Source organism: Alosa pseudoharengus, unplaced genomic scaffold (genome assembly GCF_046254945.1).
Source record: "Alosa pseudoharengus isolate Yale_2024_CS ecotype anadromous, Long Island Sound unplaced genomic scaffold, YU_APseudo_1.1 YU_APseudo_1.1_scf_11, whole genome shotgun sequence".
Classification (NCBI taxonomy): Eukaryota; Metazoa; Chordata; class Actinopteri; order Clupeiformes; family Clupeidae; genus Alosa; species Alosa pseudoharengus.
In genome coordinates this window covers 29,801,687-29,816,011 of record NW_027468576.1, presented here as the reverse complement: position 1 = coordinate 29,816,011, position 14,325 = coordinate 29,801,687, and the positions used below count along the sequence as shown (strand labels likewise).

Genomic DNA, 14,325 nt, shown 5'->3' with positions numbered 1-14,325 from the left:
GATTTGTTGTTACTCTTATGATTACCACATATTTAGCCTACTACACAAAATTTTACATCTTTTGGTTCCAGTTTTTTAACAGTGTTAAAATATAAATTCCTTTAAACATCCCATATGTAGCTGCAGGCCTAAAGAAACATATTGCTAGGCATTGCTAAAGCAAAACATGTTGCCTAAGGTGCCTGCACACTAGAGAGCCAACAGCTGCTTGTCAGAGGCAGGGGAATATGAGATGGAATGAAAGTCGTGATGAAATTAAAGAAAAAACATTTAACATGTTTAAGAGGTTATTTTATCCTTTGCCCTAAACTGCCTTAGCATTGTCTGCAGATTCCAGAATAGAAGCAGCATCAGCAGCTCTCGTGGCATCAGGCCCGGGCAGGCTTTAGCCTATGGTGAATGAAGAATCTTCATACACGATACCTGTGTGTAGCCAACTGTGTGGTGTAGGTTGAGTTTCTTTCCTCTTCTATATATATTTTCTAGCCTACAGCAAAGATCCATGATTTACTGCTCCGCTTCAAGCATCATCTCTGTCTACTACAGTTCCTTAAAGGAGCCAAACCAGGCCAAACCCTCGTGTTATCCAATCAGAGGAGCTTACCCTAATAAGTAGTTTTTGACCCAATAGTAAAGAAGGACATCATGAATTATTAATTTCAATTCGGTTGCTGTTCGAGAGTAGAGAAAATATTTTAACCACTCCGAAACAACTGAAATGGCGACGGCAATATACCTTGAACATTACCTTGATAGTGAGTAAAAAGATGAATCTAGCTGCTATGTCGCTGCTATTTTCTGGTGCTTTGGACATCGGGCTGGTAGTTTGCTAGCACCCCAGCAAGCGTTAGCGGGCTATCATAGACGGCTAGGTAACATTCGCTACAAAACAAACGTTCTACGCATAAAATTAGAAATCATAAGAATTTGTCATTAAACTGCTGGTGTCCGCTTCGAGTCCAACAGTTGTATTTCTTAACTTTTCCTGAGAACAAGGGAAGTTTGGTGTGTGTTTTTGGCAGTGCCGTGCTGTCGTTGTCGTACTGTCAAGTTAGCTTAGCTTGTCAAATGCACCTATGTTTTTCAGACGGCCATGCTAACATTAGAAGGTGTTTTTAATCAGGAAACTGTACGCGGCTAACCTAGCTTTGCCGTTATGGCTGCTGTTATGCTCTTGGAGGGAAGGAAGCAGTTAGCCAGTAAAGAGTTGTGATGGCACAGGTCACATCGTGGTAAAGTTAAATTAGACGAGCTTTCATTATGTAGCGTCAATGCTGGGTTACAATAACGTTAGTGTTTATTTTGTAATGTTTATTAGCGCGAGTTAGCTAAATATCAGCCTAGGCAATATTGACAGCTCGCCGTGTATGGGTGTAAAGTGGACTACAATAACTTTTGTTCTTAATCTTTTGAAGGGTGTGTGTTGTTCAAAAGAGCAGCTAACCGTTGAATTGGTAAGCTTGGCACTTGGCAGCTACTATCAGACAGCTCGCAACGAATCTTTTATTTTCTGGTAGAAAACCTTTAACAGGGTAGAGGGCGGGATCTGTTGTTTGAAAGTGCGTCACAACAGACGATGGTGTCGTCCGACATAACCCGTCCTGTAAACAATGTAGCGGGACACAACCAAAAATAGATACTGATGATTACAATTGTACAGTCCTTACTTGTAATGTTACGATTGTTTTGGGTGTGACCACCTGTTACAACCTGGTGTTGGTCCAATAAGTTTAAACAGGAATTACCATGTATAGTTTAAGGCTATCCATCACTACATGCACTTTCATCCCCTCCAGGTATTGAAAACCTGCCATGTGAACTCCAAAGAAACTTCACATTAATGAGGGAACTAGATAGTAGAACTGAAGGTAAGATGCCAAGATATCACATACCATCAGGAAATCTCATTGGTTATGAGGACTCAAGTTATGAGCCATCAACTATACTTTATTGAATCTTTTGTGGCTCTTTACATCTTGACAGAGAAAAAGGGGGAGATTGACAAGCTAGCTGAAGAGTATATTGCAAATGTCCGTAGTCTGGCATCTGAACAGAGAGTGGAGCACCTACAGAAGATTCAAAATGCCTACAGCAAATGCAAAGAGTACAGTGACGACAAAGTACAACTTGCCATGCAGACATATGAAATGGCAAGTGTTGTCCTTTCCTGCTGTTCATGTCCTTGGTATAGGATTATGGTCATTACTTTATTGTTGATTTATTTTTATGTACAATTTTCTTACATAACATGAATATCAACACAATCGTAATTTGATATCTGCCAAATGATGTTGCTTTGTCAATACAGTCATTAAAAAGAAATTTACTCAGAAAGTTACTCAGGTATATGACCAGACTGTTTACATCTGTTTCTTTCAGGTGGACAAACACATCCGAAGGCTTGACGCAGACCTAGCACGATTTGAAAATGAGCTGAAAGAGAAGCTGGACGTCAGTGGCTATGAGAGTCCAGATAGTCGTGTACTAAAGAGTGAGTTTGAAGGGAAATAAGTTGTTTGCTGAAAAACAATATATCACAATTTTTGTTTAAATTTGTCTCATCATCCTGTCAGAAGGAGGAAGGGGACTGAAAGAGAAGAGAGGCCCAAGAGGAGGCAGAGGAAGGAAAGGGTCGGATGAGGACTCACCACGAAAGAAAAAAATTAAAAACAGGTAAGCCAGTGCCCTATGCAAACAAAAAGTGTTCAGTTGAACCCATGAAGTACAGTGACAACATCGACATGCCCAGTCTCATGTCCCTCCTTATCCTTGGATACCTATTCTATTGGCATGATAAATTAGAACATGACTAATGATCTCCATCCCAGTTGCAAGTGTAGCAAGAATTAATTTACAATAGTGTCTTTTGAAATGTAGGCCCTGTATGTAGTTCACAACAGATAGACAAGGACCAAAATGTAGAATGAACTATAATTTCATATTCACCGGCCACTTTATTAGGTACACATGTTCAACTTCTCATTAACACCAATATCTATTCAGCCAATCACTTGACAGCAACTCAATGCATTAAGGCATGTAGACATGGTCTGCTGAAATTCAAATAAAGCATCAGAATAGGGAAGAAAGGTGATTTGAATGACTTTGCATGTGGCATGGTTGTTGGTGCCAGACAGGCTGTCTGAGTATTTCAGCATCTGCTAATATAATATACCACATACTTTGGTCAAAATTCCAAAAGGAGTAAGCACCACAACACCCTTTTCAACCCTATCTATAGAGTGCTATTCAGATCGTCCTGTTTGTGTGTCTGTTCCTTTACAAACATGAGCGTCATTCATGACCGTTTTGCTTTGATATGTTGCAAACAGGTCCCAATCTTGCAGGAAAAAGCTAAGTTTAACTTGGCCCAGATAGGTAAAATTGGGGTGGTCTTATTTAACAAGCTGGTCGACTTGATGTCACTTTAGCCATCAAATCTGAATGGCTTGATGAATCACATGTTTACAGACAAAACAGCCAAAAACAGGACTGGCTTGGGTGGTTTTTGCATTAGTAGCCACTCCAGATATCCAAATACATGCGTAAAAGCACGTAAAAAGTTGAATATATCCTTAATATGTCCCCCTTTAAATGAGATTTCTCGTCAGCTACAATAAGATGGTTGCTGCATAAATCTGTACTAAAACTTCTGCTTGCCCTGTTTTGTTTTTTCTTTGCCTTCAGTCCTGAATTTAGTGACTCACTGTTGTCAGTTCAGCCATCGGATGTCTTGGATATGCCAGTTGACCCTAACGAGCCAACGTATTGTTTGTGCCACCAAGTCTCATATGGTGAAATGATTGGCTGTGACAATCCCGACGTGAGTTTTCTAACTCGACTATTTATCAGACATAATTTTCATAGCGGTGTAAGGAAATTTCATGTTGTGTAGTGCTTTGCTCTGTCTTTTGTTGTTTACCTATTTGTCAGGGTGTCTTTAAGTAAAGGCAAAGTTAGTGCAAAGTCTTGACTCATACTGTTCTGAAATAATGTATTAAGCAATCATATTAATCAAGCTTATGTCTATGCTTATGATTTTGATTTATCAGTGTCCAATTGAATGGTTCCACTTTGCCTGTGTTGACCTTACTACAAAACCCAAAGGGAAATGGTAAGCCTGACACTGTGTAATTATATAAACATTACTCGCTGTGATTGTTTTCGATCAACACTCATTCATACTTCAATCTTTCAGGTTTTGTCCCCGTTGCACCCAGGACCGGAAGAAAAAATGAAATGTATATTTCGGAGGTTAAAAGATTACTTTTATATAATATATGTATTTTTGTTTATGTAGAAAAATAGTGTTATATATATATATATATATATATATATATATATATATATATATATATATATATATATATATATATATATATATATACACACACACACACACACACACACACACACACACACACACACACACACACACACAAAGGTCTCCATAAAATCATGACCATATTTCTCTTAAAATGTGGTCGAAAAAGCTTTTATTTTTTGAAGTACTTGAAATTATTTGTCTATGGGGGACTTTATCCAACATTATTGCATCCTTCTCCATCCATGCCTCGATATTAGTATTGGACTTAAACTTCACTTTCAGTTGATTCTTGTTTTTCATAACATGGGATGACAAACACTTGTAGTCTTGGGCTTAATTATATAGTTATATAATTATATTCCATGAATTTCCATGGCTCTTGCACTTGTCTGTAATTATGTTTAAAAGCGACAAAAGAAAGGCATATATTCTAACTCCGTCCAGGTGGGCACCAAACCAACAAAACCTGAAAAAAAACCTATTTTTAACTATCTGTCTTTTGAATGTACCACAAAGGGAGGAGTCCCAGGCAGAACTGCTGTAATATTACCAGAACAAAATGATCTGAATGCACTTTTGTAAGCACTGCTGTTAAGTGAAATGGAAAAGATTAACTAGTATCAAATGATATCCGTTTTAAATTGACTTGTGGAAGATGCTTTAATCCTACACAAGATGTTGTAAAAGCAAATCATGAGAAACACATTCTATTATTGGCAGAGGAGAGAGCACAAAACCAAAAGCATACCAAAGTTAAATCTGGCCATTGTATACGTTGTTGTGCTTATGACATTTACTGCTGTTTGTTTTTTGTTTTTGGTTATATCTTAAACCCAGTCAGGTTAAATGATAGCCCTATAACTACTTGTGTATTCCACTTTGCCAGTTTAGGCCTAAATGTTTTCCAAGACCAAATGTGAACAATAAAATAAGCTTTGGTGTGTATTTAGAGATCTGTATGTATGCTACTGGCACATTCTGTTTAATGTTAATTTTTTCCTACATTTGGAAAATACAATGACACTTGCAGCTACATTGTGCTATACAAAGAGTAAATTGAATTGTAAACTTATTTATTTTGCCAGTCATCAGTAACGAATTGGAGACAATCATCAGGAGAATGCAAATTTAATGGCACGTGATTAAAAAATTTGCCCAAAGATAATTCCACTGCTGTCCACTCTGTATTTCTCCTACTGAAATGGGTACTTTTGTATTTCTCATGGGGCATATTCTTATCATTTGACTGTGAATATAAAAGTATCGTTATTTCAAAAAGAGCACTGTTCCTAGAGTGAGCATTTTTGTATATCAGTGTTTCATATAAAATGTCAATAAATAATAAATATTTATCAGTATTTGATCTTTGTAGTTTTATTTTATACAACACAACCGGAGTATGATTCAATACAATTCCTCTGTCCCCATCTTAAACTTGGTTTTCGAATAATGATTGATGATTCAATGATAACCCAATAATAATGCATTTTCCGATATTTAGCACACTGTTCCTTTTTTTAAGATTGTATGGCAAGACAACTCAATGAAATAATTTTGGCTAAAAGCCATCATCTGATCCATCATCCCAGCTGCAGACTCCCTGACTCTCCATCTCTGGAAACTCCACCTCGAGATCATAAACAAAGTCCGGGTCTCCCCTCTGCTTTCTGTTGCGCTCAAAGACCTTGTCCATTTGAGCTTTCCTGTGTGCAAGATCCTCGTCGCTTAGCTTATTGAGGTCCTCCTCGTTGGGATCTTCATTTCGCAAACCAGCCAAACTTTGTTCTGGAGTGAGCCCCCGCATGTGTTCACGCAGAAGTACATGAAGCTTCTCTAGCTGGCTCACGGATATACTCTCCAGGTAATCCCTGTGACGAGGGTTATGTTTCAACCGTTCTGCAGCCTTGCTGCAATCTACAGTTATGGAGAGAGACAGACCACTCCAGAATGAAATCTCAGAACCCTCTTTTAGAACACAGGTACTGGCAATGCCCTACAGTCTATTTAATGTACCCCCTGTCTTCGTTAGGTCATTGCCATATTCATTGCCATATAATAGACTCTATTATATGGCAATGACCTAACGAAGACAGGGGGTACATTAACATTCATTTTAAATATTGTAGTTGTAATACTGGATAGGTTCTTACCTGAAAACTGTGAGAAATCCCTCACTGGAATAACGCGTTTTCTCATCTTGCCAGTGTCCTTGGCTTCATAAATAACCACGACAGAAGGTGGGCTAAAATTCACCCCACATCGTTTAGCCACGAAAGGCATTGCTGCCACTCACTCTCTAGTTATGAAGTCTTCTAAGCAAGATGTGTTAACGTGTAGGTAAAACAAAACACACCTTTTCTCATTTATAAACCCATCTTTGACGGGAGACCGTTGAATATGTCTGTTTCTCGGTTAAACCAGTATGCTAATGGCTAACTAGTTTAACAGTAACGTCTGTTATTGAATAAAATCACTGTTGGTTTGAATAACCTGAAGATTATGAGCAATCATGACTAAAAAGCCTACCACTCGCTTATGCAACGTCCACATACACCGTATCTGACGTATCACACATCTTCCCAATAAACAAAAAGCCTACATTTAAATTTACCACATTTTCGTGACAGTAGAAGATAAAAGGTTTCTTCCTCTGGTTTCCTCGTTTGAGATGCACTCATGGATGCACTGTTTGGCTGTTTGGAGAGGTACTGGATTGCCTGATATTTTGGCGAGCATAGGCTACTGTAAAAAGTATTTTTTGTTTGCGATTTAACAACGACTTATACGGATCTAAACAAATAGGCCTATGCTTATTTTGTTACACGCAAGTTTAGTATTCTATTCTACCACCAAAAATCTCAGTTGTCTGTTCTGGCATCAATAAGGGCAGCCCACAAGAGGGCTTAATTTAAAGGGAAGCAACCCGGAAGCACCAAAGCAATTCTCCAGGTTGGGCTTACTGTAATCCAGAGTAAAATTAGACATTCTCTTGTAATATAGCCATATATAATTGTCATTCTTCAGTGGAACGCAACGAGTTTAATTGCAAACGGTGAAGAATTTGAGAAATATGTTGCGAGTTTATGTGAAAACACTCATTTGTGTACAAGTAGGCTAGCCTACATTTGTGGATTTCAGGCTATTATAGCCCAGCAAGGCACAGTAAAAATGGGCAGAGAAACTGGCACAGGAACTTTTAAAGGGTATTTCAAGTTTATTATTATGTACTCATAAATAAGCATTTATCAGCATTGAAATTCCTTGAGCTCAAGTGTCCATTCAACTTCAAGAATAAGTAAAAAAGTGCCATTATGTAGGGATTTCCAAGGACGGTTCAGCATCCTGATGACTTGCGGGTAGAAACTATCCCTGTATCTGCTGGTCCTCATGCTCTTGTATCGTCTGCCAGAAGGCAGGAGGGCGAAAAGACAGTGGCTGGGAAGACTGGGGTCAGAAATTATACGCTTGGCCTTTCTTCTGCAGCGCTGGCTGTAGAGGTCCTGGATGGATGGTAACTCAGTCCTTGTAATGCGCTGTGCTGATCTGACAAATCTTTGTAGCGATTTTCGATCCTGGGCAGTGCTGTTACCATGTTGTTATGCCACCTGTCAGAATGTTCTCTATTGTACAGCGGTATAAGTTGGTCAATATTTTGTAGCATGCCAAATTTCCGCAGACGGCGCAGAAAGAAGAGCTGCTGTCTTTGTGACCACACCAATATGGTGTGTCCAGCTCAGATCCTCACTGATGTTTATACCCAGGAATCTGAAGCTTTTGACTCTCTCCACAGCTGCACTCTTGATGTGAATGGGTGCATGTTCTTCTCCCTGCAGCTGTCTGTAATCCACTAGCTCCTTGTTTTTTGTTACATTGAGCAGCAGACTGTTATGTTGACACCATGTCATTGTTGCCACCTCTGCTCTAGGCAGACTCATCACCATTCTTGATGCAGCCGATTATGGTGGTGTCATCAGCAAACTTATTGATGGTGTTGGAGTGGTCACTGGCTGCACTATCATATGTGAACAGTGAGTACAACAGGGGGCTTAACACACATGATGAGCCTAGATGGTATTATGGTGTTGAAGGTGGAGCTTTTCAGAATAGGATAGAGAAACAGGCTAAAAAGGGAATGGACTTTTACCAGTTGCAAACCTTGAGTAAAGATGCAAGCTTGCGTGTATGAAATATTTCCTTTGTTTCCTTGTTGCTTTTTAAACAACATTTTGTTAACAACACTTCTAGGGACAACTTGCACTGCCCTATCCTACCCATAATGTTCTATTGCAAATGTACATACTGCATAGCCATGTTCTACTGTTCTCATTCCATTCTTACTGTTCTGCTTTGTATTCTTTTATGTTTTTCTATTCTTTAGTCTTATATGTTAAGTGAGTAAAGTGAGTGTTGTACTTTGAGAGTAGATTAACCAGAGTCAAATTCCTTGTTTGTTTACGCAAACCTGGCCAATAAAGCTGATTCTGATTTGGATACCAAGTTGTTCTATATATACAGTCTATGCTTTAAACAGCTTGATCCACACTCCAGTCCAGTGGGTGGCGGTAACTAATGCACCATTATAGCTAACTGCCAACTGCTATGATGAGAAGAAGAATAGAAGCGTCTGTCAAATGTTTCTTCAACTGGCTACGATGAAATATTAACAACTATAAGAAAAATGTTATTTACAGAGTTGAATGAAAAAAATACGTATCTCATATTTCTACCAAAATCAGCAGAAAGACAATGTTTGTCGCCTTGCTTTGCTAACATGGAAGTACTCGTTTTGCAACTTGGTTAACCCACCAACAGACAGAAGAAAACATTTAAGGGGACCGATTCATCAAATAGGCTAATGGACATGATTTTGCTCAGTTGTGTCTGTTTCCTATGGGTTGGGTGTGGGTTGAGCGTCGCGCAGCCAGAGAAAGGTAAAATTAAAGAATATCCCTGTTTTATGCTACGAGCTAGGCTATTGAACCAAAGAGTATCATCTAATTATTTCCTTCTGTAGGTGGCGATGGCTGTGACTTCCTTAAAACGACACAGTGGTTGGATTCCGTGAAAGTGGCTATGAACTTGACAAAAAGTGGTTTTCATAGGTATAGGCTATTCGGTTACGTTTAGATTTTCTCTAGTTGTCTAACCAGGCCTGTGAGTCATAACATTCTTTACTACATTGATTTTCAGAGATCTTATATACACTGTTCAGTTTGGTGCTCCTTTCCCAGAGGACCTCGAGGCTCTTCTGGTTCAGAATGTATCCAGTGGGGTGTACATGGACGTTTACCAGTTGCAAACCTTGAGAAAAGATGCAGGCTTGCATGTATGAAATGTCCTTTGTTTCCTTTGTTTGAATTTGAAATGGCATGTCATTTAAAATGTTTATTTATGGATGAATGATATGGAAGCATATGAGTAGCTTTTTTCAAATGAGAATGCAATCTGCAATATGCAATTCAAAAAGACATTACATTATGCAATTGACAATTCATTATGCAATGTAATATTGCAATTTGCAATAATATCCAACAAATTGTATTTTAATCTGCAAAGTGACAATGAAATCCTAAAATCAATTCCAATAATTTTGGTTAAAAAATAGAATAAACATGGATTGAATTGCATTCCATTTTGCCATGGTACTTCAGTCTCAAAATTCAAATGGCAATTCATTTTGCATTTCAATTTTCAATATTCAGTTTCATCATTTAACTGTCAATTCGTTTTGCAATTTAATATTTAAAGTGCAATGTAGGATTGCATTTTAAAAACATATTTGGCAAAACTGTCAATGCCAGCTTGAAAAGATTTTGGATTATTTTGGGCAAAACGTTTTGCCATCGTTTTGAGGCATTTTATTCAAATGGAAAAGAAATAGCGCCCCCCGTGATTGCATTGCACTTTGGTCACGCTCTTTGTGTTGCAAAATTCAAATGGCCATTCAATCTGCCAAACGCATTGCAATCTGTCTACGGGCTAATGTCTTATTAGACATTCTCTGTTCTTACCCAGTTAGCGTTTGCAATGGAGGAGTTTGCAGTCTCTGGCCGACAGACCCGGCTGTAGAGTACAGTGACAGAGGGGGCATTTGCGATTTTCAAGGGGGCACATTTTTTTTGGGGGGGGGGTGGGGGGTGTTGGCGCCGCAAACATATCATGTCACAGTTGATGAATAATGTTAACCGTGACCGCGAGTAGGCCTAGTGTCCGCGAGACCCAGCTGTGTTCTTACATTATTAAGGCTCTTATGTTGCTGCTGATAACTTTGCCAACCAGCGGCAACTTTAGTAGCATCCCTCCCCCCAGCAATTAGTAGCCTACAAATAAGCATCGTATACAACAATTCAGCGAGATAGATTTGGCCAAACGTGGGCCCGAAGCGACCGCACCCCCTGGTTTGCTTATGAGGCTAGCCAGACCACGGAGGGGAGTCTCCGTTGTGTGTGTGTGTGTGTGTGTGTGTGAGAGAGAGAGAGAGAGAGAGCAGGGCAAGGAAAGGCTGTGAGTTTTAGCCTAACTAACGACAATGGACGACAGAGTGGGCGATCTAGCCCTACTTGTCCTGTGAACTCCAAAGAGCTCCGCGATCTCCCTAATAGGAGAGGTAACCCTCTATTCCCTCCAGTGGTATCCACAGAAGGTCTCCCCACCGTCTAGCCCCCATTAGCTGTAAGGCCTCAGAAATCTTTGAACGGACCAGGTTGACATCAAATCGGACAAGTAGGGCTAGATAGCCCACTCTGTCGTCCATTTTCAGTAATCTGTCCGTTGAGTCAGACTCGTTGACACGGTGGTGTTCTACATAATCAGCCAGAGACCTTAGTGCAGCTGCAAACTTCTCCATTGCAAGCACTAACTGGGTAAGACGTAAACACGGAAGTGACGTAGCCTAGTTCCCGCCTTGACGAGAGACTTGACAGATTGCAATGCGTTTGGCATATTGAATGGCCATTTGAATTTTGCAACACAAAGAGCGTGATCAAAGTGCAATGCAATCACGGGGGGCGCTATTTCTTTTCCATTTGAATAAAATGCCTCAAAACGATGGCAAAACGTTTTGCCCAAAATAATCCAAAATCTTTTCAAGCTGGCATTGACAGTTTTGCCAAATATGTTTTAAAAATGCAATCCTACATTGCACTTTAAATATTAAATTGCAAAACGAATTGACAGTTAAATGATTAAACTGAATATTGAAAATTGAAAAGCAAAAGGAATTGCCATTTGGATTTTGAGACTGAAGTACCATGGCAAAATGGAATGCAATTCAATCCATGTTTATTCTATTTTTTAACCAAAATTATTCAAATTGATTTTAGGATTGCATTGTCACTTTGCAAATTAAAATACAATTTGTTGGAAATTATTGCAAATTGCAATATTAAATTACATAATGAATTGGCAATTGCATAATGTAATGTCATTTTGAATTGCATATTGCAGATTGCATTCTCATTTGAATAAAGCTACTCATATGCTTCCATAGAATGAATTAATCACACAGCAAGTTAAATGTTTTCAAGAGATTATCAAAAGTCGGTTACTTAATATATACAAGTGTAAGAATGAAATAAACATGTAATCCATACACCAGGTGCTACTTGACTCAGAGGTGGATCTAGAGGCACCAGCCTATGAATCGCCTGGTTTTACTGCCTTCATCTATCCTCGGCCAGATCCTACAACTCCAGGGCATCTCACTGCAACAGTGCCCATTCATGGGCGTTATCATAGGCCTTCTGGACCAGGAACACATGTACAGGTGGAAATAAAGTATACCAAACTGCTACTAAAGTCAGACTCCTGTGAGCATGGTAAGTCTTAGGACCTAATGCTGAGGTTGCTCTACATCCCCATAAACATTACCTCACTAAACAGATGCTGTTATCCTAAGTGAGCTGCAAATCCCTAACCTGACTCTCGCCAGATGAATTTCGTTCCGCCTAGCTCCACTCATCCATCTGGGACCAATCCATTGGAGTGTTGTTTCAGAAGGCTGGGCCTAATCAAAAAATGCTTGCATATGATTGAATAAGCCACTTGTCCGTCATCTATTGACGTGCTACTTCAACCACTCACATCGAAGCCAACCCGTGACGCTGATAACAGTCTCATGGTGCATTCAGAGCACCTCGGAATGACAAGGACCGCCCCCATGGCTACTTTGTTTTTCCGACAGCAAGTGTTCAAGTGCTTTGCCATCGAATGTGTGACAAACACGGATGCCACAACAAAGGTTAAAACATACTCACTAATCCTAAACAAACAACTGTATTTGCTTAAAATATAGTGTAAGATGCTCGTGAAAGAAAGATATGCAGCTTTTCAAGTGATAAAAAGGGCAAATTCCCAAGTTCACATTAAAACTGTTGGACATGAAAGGCCACATGGACTACAAACGAACTACAACGTGACGACAAAAGTGATGACGAGCCCCTAACTGGGCAACTCTGTTAGCAAAATCTAGCCCCAGTTTCCGACCTCTGACTCACACATTACGTGACGTGAATGACGCGGAATGATGATGTTTTCACTCGGAGAAAGGTTTTTACGAAGCCAATGAACGCTAGGTCACAGTCGCTTCTACGCTATGTCACATCTATGAAACTCCCGCCCTGCGTCCTGATTGGCTGTACCTTAAAATCGGTAAAAGAGGTCCCAGATAGATGTGAGTGAAGCTAGGCGGAGCTAAGCGGAACGAAATTCATCTGGCGAGAGTCAGGTTAGCAAATCCCTTCTTTGGTAGGAAACCATTTGCTAGTTGGATCCTGGCTCTGACTTGGCCATGAAACCACTTAACTGCTTTCATTGTCTTCAATTTTTTCTGTAATAGCAGCAAATTTGACCAATTATAGACTATATACAGATATTATAAGGCCAAATATTTGAGAGTAAGCGATTCTAAAGTGTATGTTATTGTACTATTGTATTACTGTAGTGTGTTGTATTATTGTGTGTAGTAAATTAAAATAAATAGTAATTATAGTATAGTAAATTAGTAAAATCCTGCCAAAAGGTGCACTTGCTCTCTCGGCTGGGGCGAATGTATGAGCAAACAGCATCTCTGCACATGCCTCTTCAGACTGCTGATCAGTTGCACCAGGATGTGTTTGTTATGGAAAATGTAGGTGACAACAAACTTCCTCTCTTCACTGTTAGGTAAACTACCCTTTTCCAATCTCCCTTACAAGATTGTGTATGGGCCTTGTTCAGTACACAATGTAAGCATTTGTTCATGGATTGAGATCGAACATTTGCAGGTATGGGGGACATACAGTTTTCCTTCTTTTATATCTCTGTTACTAACATGGTTAACGTTGCATGTGTAGTCATTTTCACAAGGTACTTGTAGGCTGACATGAATTCAGAATAGTGTCGGTAATATGTGTGCTTCTGATTGTGGGCTCTCCAGCATCAGCAGTTTAGGGCTTAACTAGATGAATGACACAGCAATACTCTACTCACTGAAACGCCTTAGCAAGCAACATGACACCTACTAATTATTTTCTTTTCTCTATGTAGGTGCCACAATCATTGGCTATGGACTTACCTGTTGGTGACAAGTCTCTGCTATTTCTTGTTTGTGGTGGGACTCTGTGTGTTACAATTCTGTGTAACCTTATTCTCGCAGCAACCATCTGGAAACATGGCATATTCGAGTTCCCCCCTTATCTCTGACCTGTTGTTTACAAACTGATAAATGCTGTTATTTTGGAATAAATATGGAATGGTTTAACTTTTTTTTTTGCATGTGCATTGTCTTCTTGCATCTGCCAAAAATAAATTACATCAGACCTATGTGGATTGGAAAGAGTCGTTAAAATAGGCTACTGTTGATTTATTATACTTATACTTCAGCACATTTCAACACAGTGTTACCACCTTTACTACAGTCTTTTTATATGGCTACCCTCTGGAAAGCGCCTCCAGTCCCTCAAAGCCAGCACTGAAAGACTGAGAATTGGAGCTTCTTTCCCCAAGACATACGGCCATGA

General features: G+C 39.5%; 3 protein-coding genes across 4 annotated transcripts; 2 read left to right on the top strand and 1 right to left on the bottom strand.

Annotated features, from left to right (window-relative positions):
- Positions 1-649: 649 nt before the first annotated feature.
- ing5a (inhibitor of growth family, member 5a) lies at positions 650-5,685 on the top strand. Of its 2 annotated transcripts, none has more exons than XM_076278797.1 (8): positions 650-755; positions 1,797-1,868; positions 1,984-2,150; positions 2,380-2,491; positions 2,574-2,673; positions 3,688-3,823; positions 4,053-4,114; positions 4,199-5,685. In XM_076278797.1, exons 1-8 carry the CDS (start codon positions 719-721, stop codon positions 4,236-4,238), a joined length of 726 nt encoding a protein of 241 aa, XP_076134912.1. In that variant the 5' UTR covers positions 650-718; the 3' UTR covers positions 4,239-5,685. The 2 variants fall into 2 exon arrangements, with proteins under 2 accessions (XP_076134912.1, XP_076134913.1); XM_076278798.1 differs by lacking the exon at positions 650-755 and adding an exon at positions 786-1,454.
- Positions 5,440-7,171, bottom strand: cep19 (centrosomal protein 19). The gene is made up of 2 exons (XM_076278799.1): positions 6,478-7,171; positions 5,440-6,241 (listed from the first exon to the last, which is right to left on the bottom strand). The coding sequence occupies exons 1-2, from the start codon at positions 6,605-6,607 to the stop codon at positions 5,886-5,888; spliced, it is 486 nt and encodes a 161-aa protein (XP_076134914.1). The 5' UTR covers positions 6,608-7,171; the 3' UTR covers positions 5,440-5,885.
- Positions 7,172-7,255: 84 nt separating this feature from the next.
- pigx (phosphatidylinositol glycan anchor biosynthesis, class X) lies at positions 7,256-14,071 on the top strand. Its single transcript, XM_076278796.1, has 7 exons — positions 7,256-7,276; positions 8,253-8,355; positions 9,342-9,429; positions 9,518-9,653; positions 11,925-12,144; positions 13,490-13,590; positions 13,853-14,071. The coding sequence occupies exons 2-7, from the start codon at positions 8,274-8,276 to the stop codon at positions 14,006-14,008; spliced, it is 783 nt and encodes a 260-aa protein (XP_076134911.1). The 5' UTR covers positions 7,256-7,276; positions 8,253-8,273; the 3' UTR covers positions 14,009-14,071.
- The last annotated feature ends 254 nt before the right edge of the window (positions 14,072-14,325 follow it).

Coding starts and splice junctions, on each gene's coding strand:
- ing5a (XM_076278797.1), top strand. CDS start 719: ATGGCGACGGCAATATACCTTGAACATTACCTTGATA. Junction 756..1,796: donor CCTTGAACATTACCTTGATA/GTGAGTAAAAAG, acceptor CATCCCCTCCAG/GTATTGAAAACCTGCCATGT. Junction 2,674..3,687: donor AAGAAAAAAATTAAAAACAG/GTAAGCCAGTGC, acceptor CTTTGCCTTCAG/TCCTGAATTTAGTGACTCAC.
- cep19 (XM_076278799.1), bottom strand. CDS start 6,607: ATGCCTTTCGTGGCTAAACGATGTGGGGTGAATTTTAGCCCACCTTCT. Junction 6,242..6,477: donor GGATTTCTCACAGTTTTCAG/GTAAGAACCTAT, acceptor CCATAACTGTAG/ATTGCAGCAAGGCTGCAGAA.
- pigx (XM_076278796.1), top strand. CDS start 8,274: ATGCAGCCGATTATGGTGGTGTCATCAGCAAACTTATTGATGGTGTTG. Junction 8,356..9,341: donor TGCACTATCATATGTGAACA/GTGAGTACAACA, acceptor TTCCTTCTGTAG/GTGGCGATGGCTGTGACTTC. Junction 12,145..13,489: donor GTCAGACTCCTGTGAGCATG/GTAAGTCTTAGG, acceptor CTTCACTGTTAG/GTAAACTACCCTTTTCCAAT.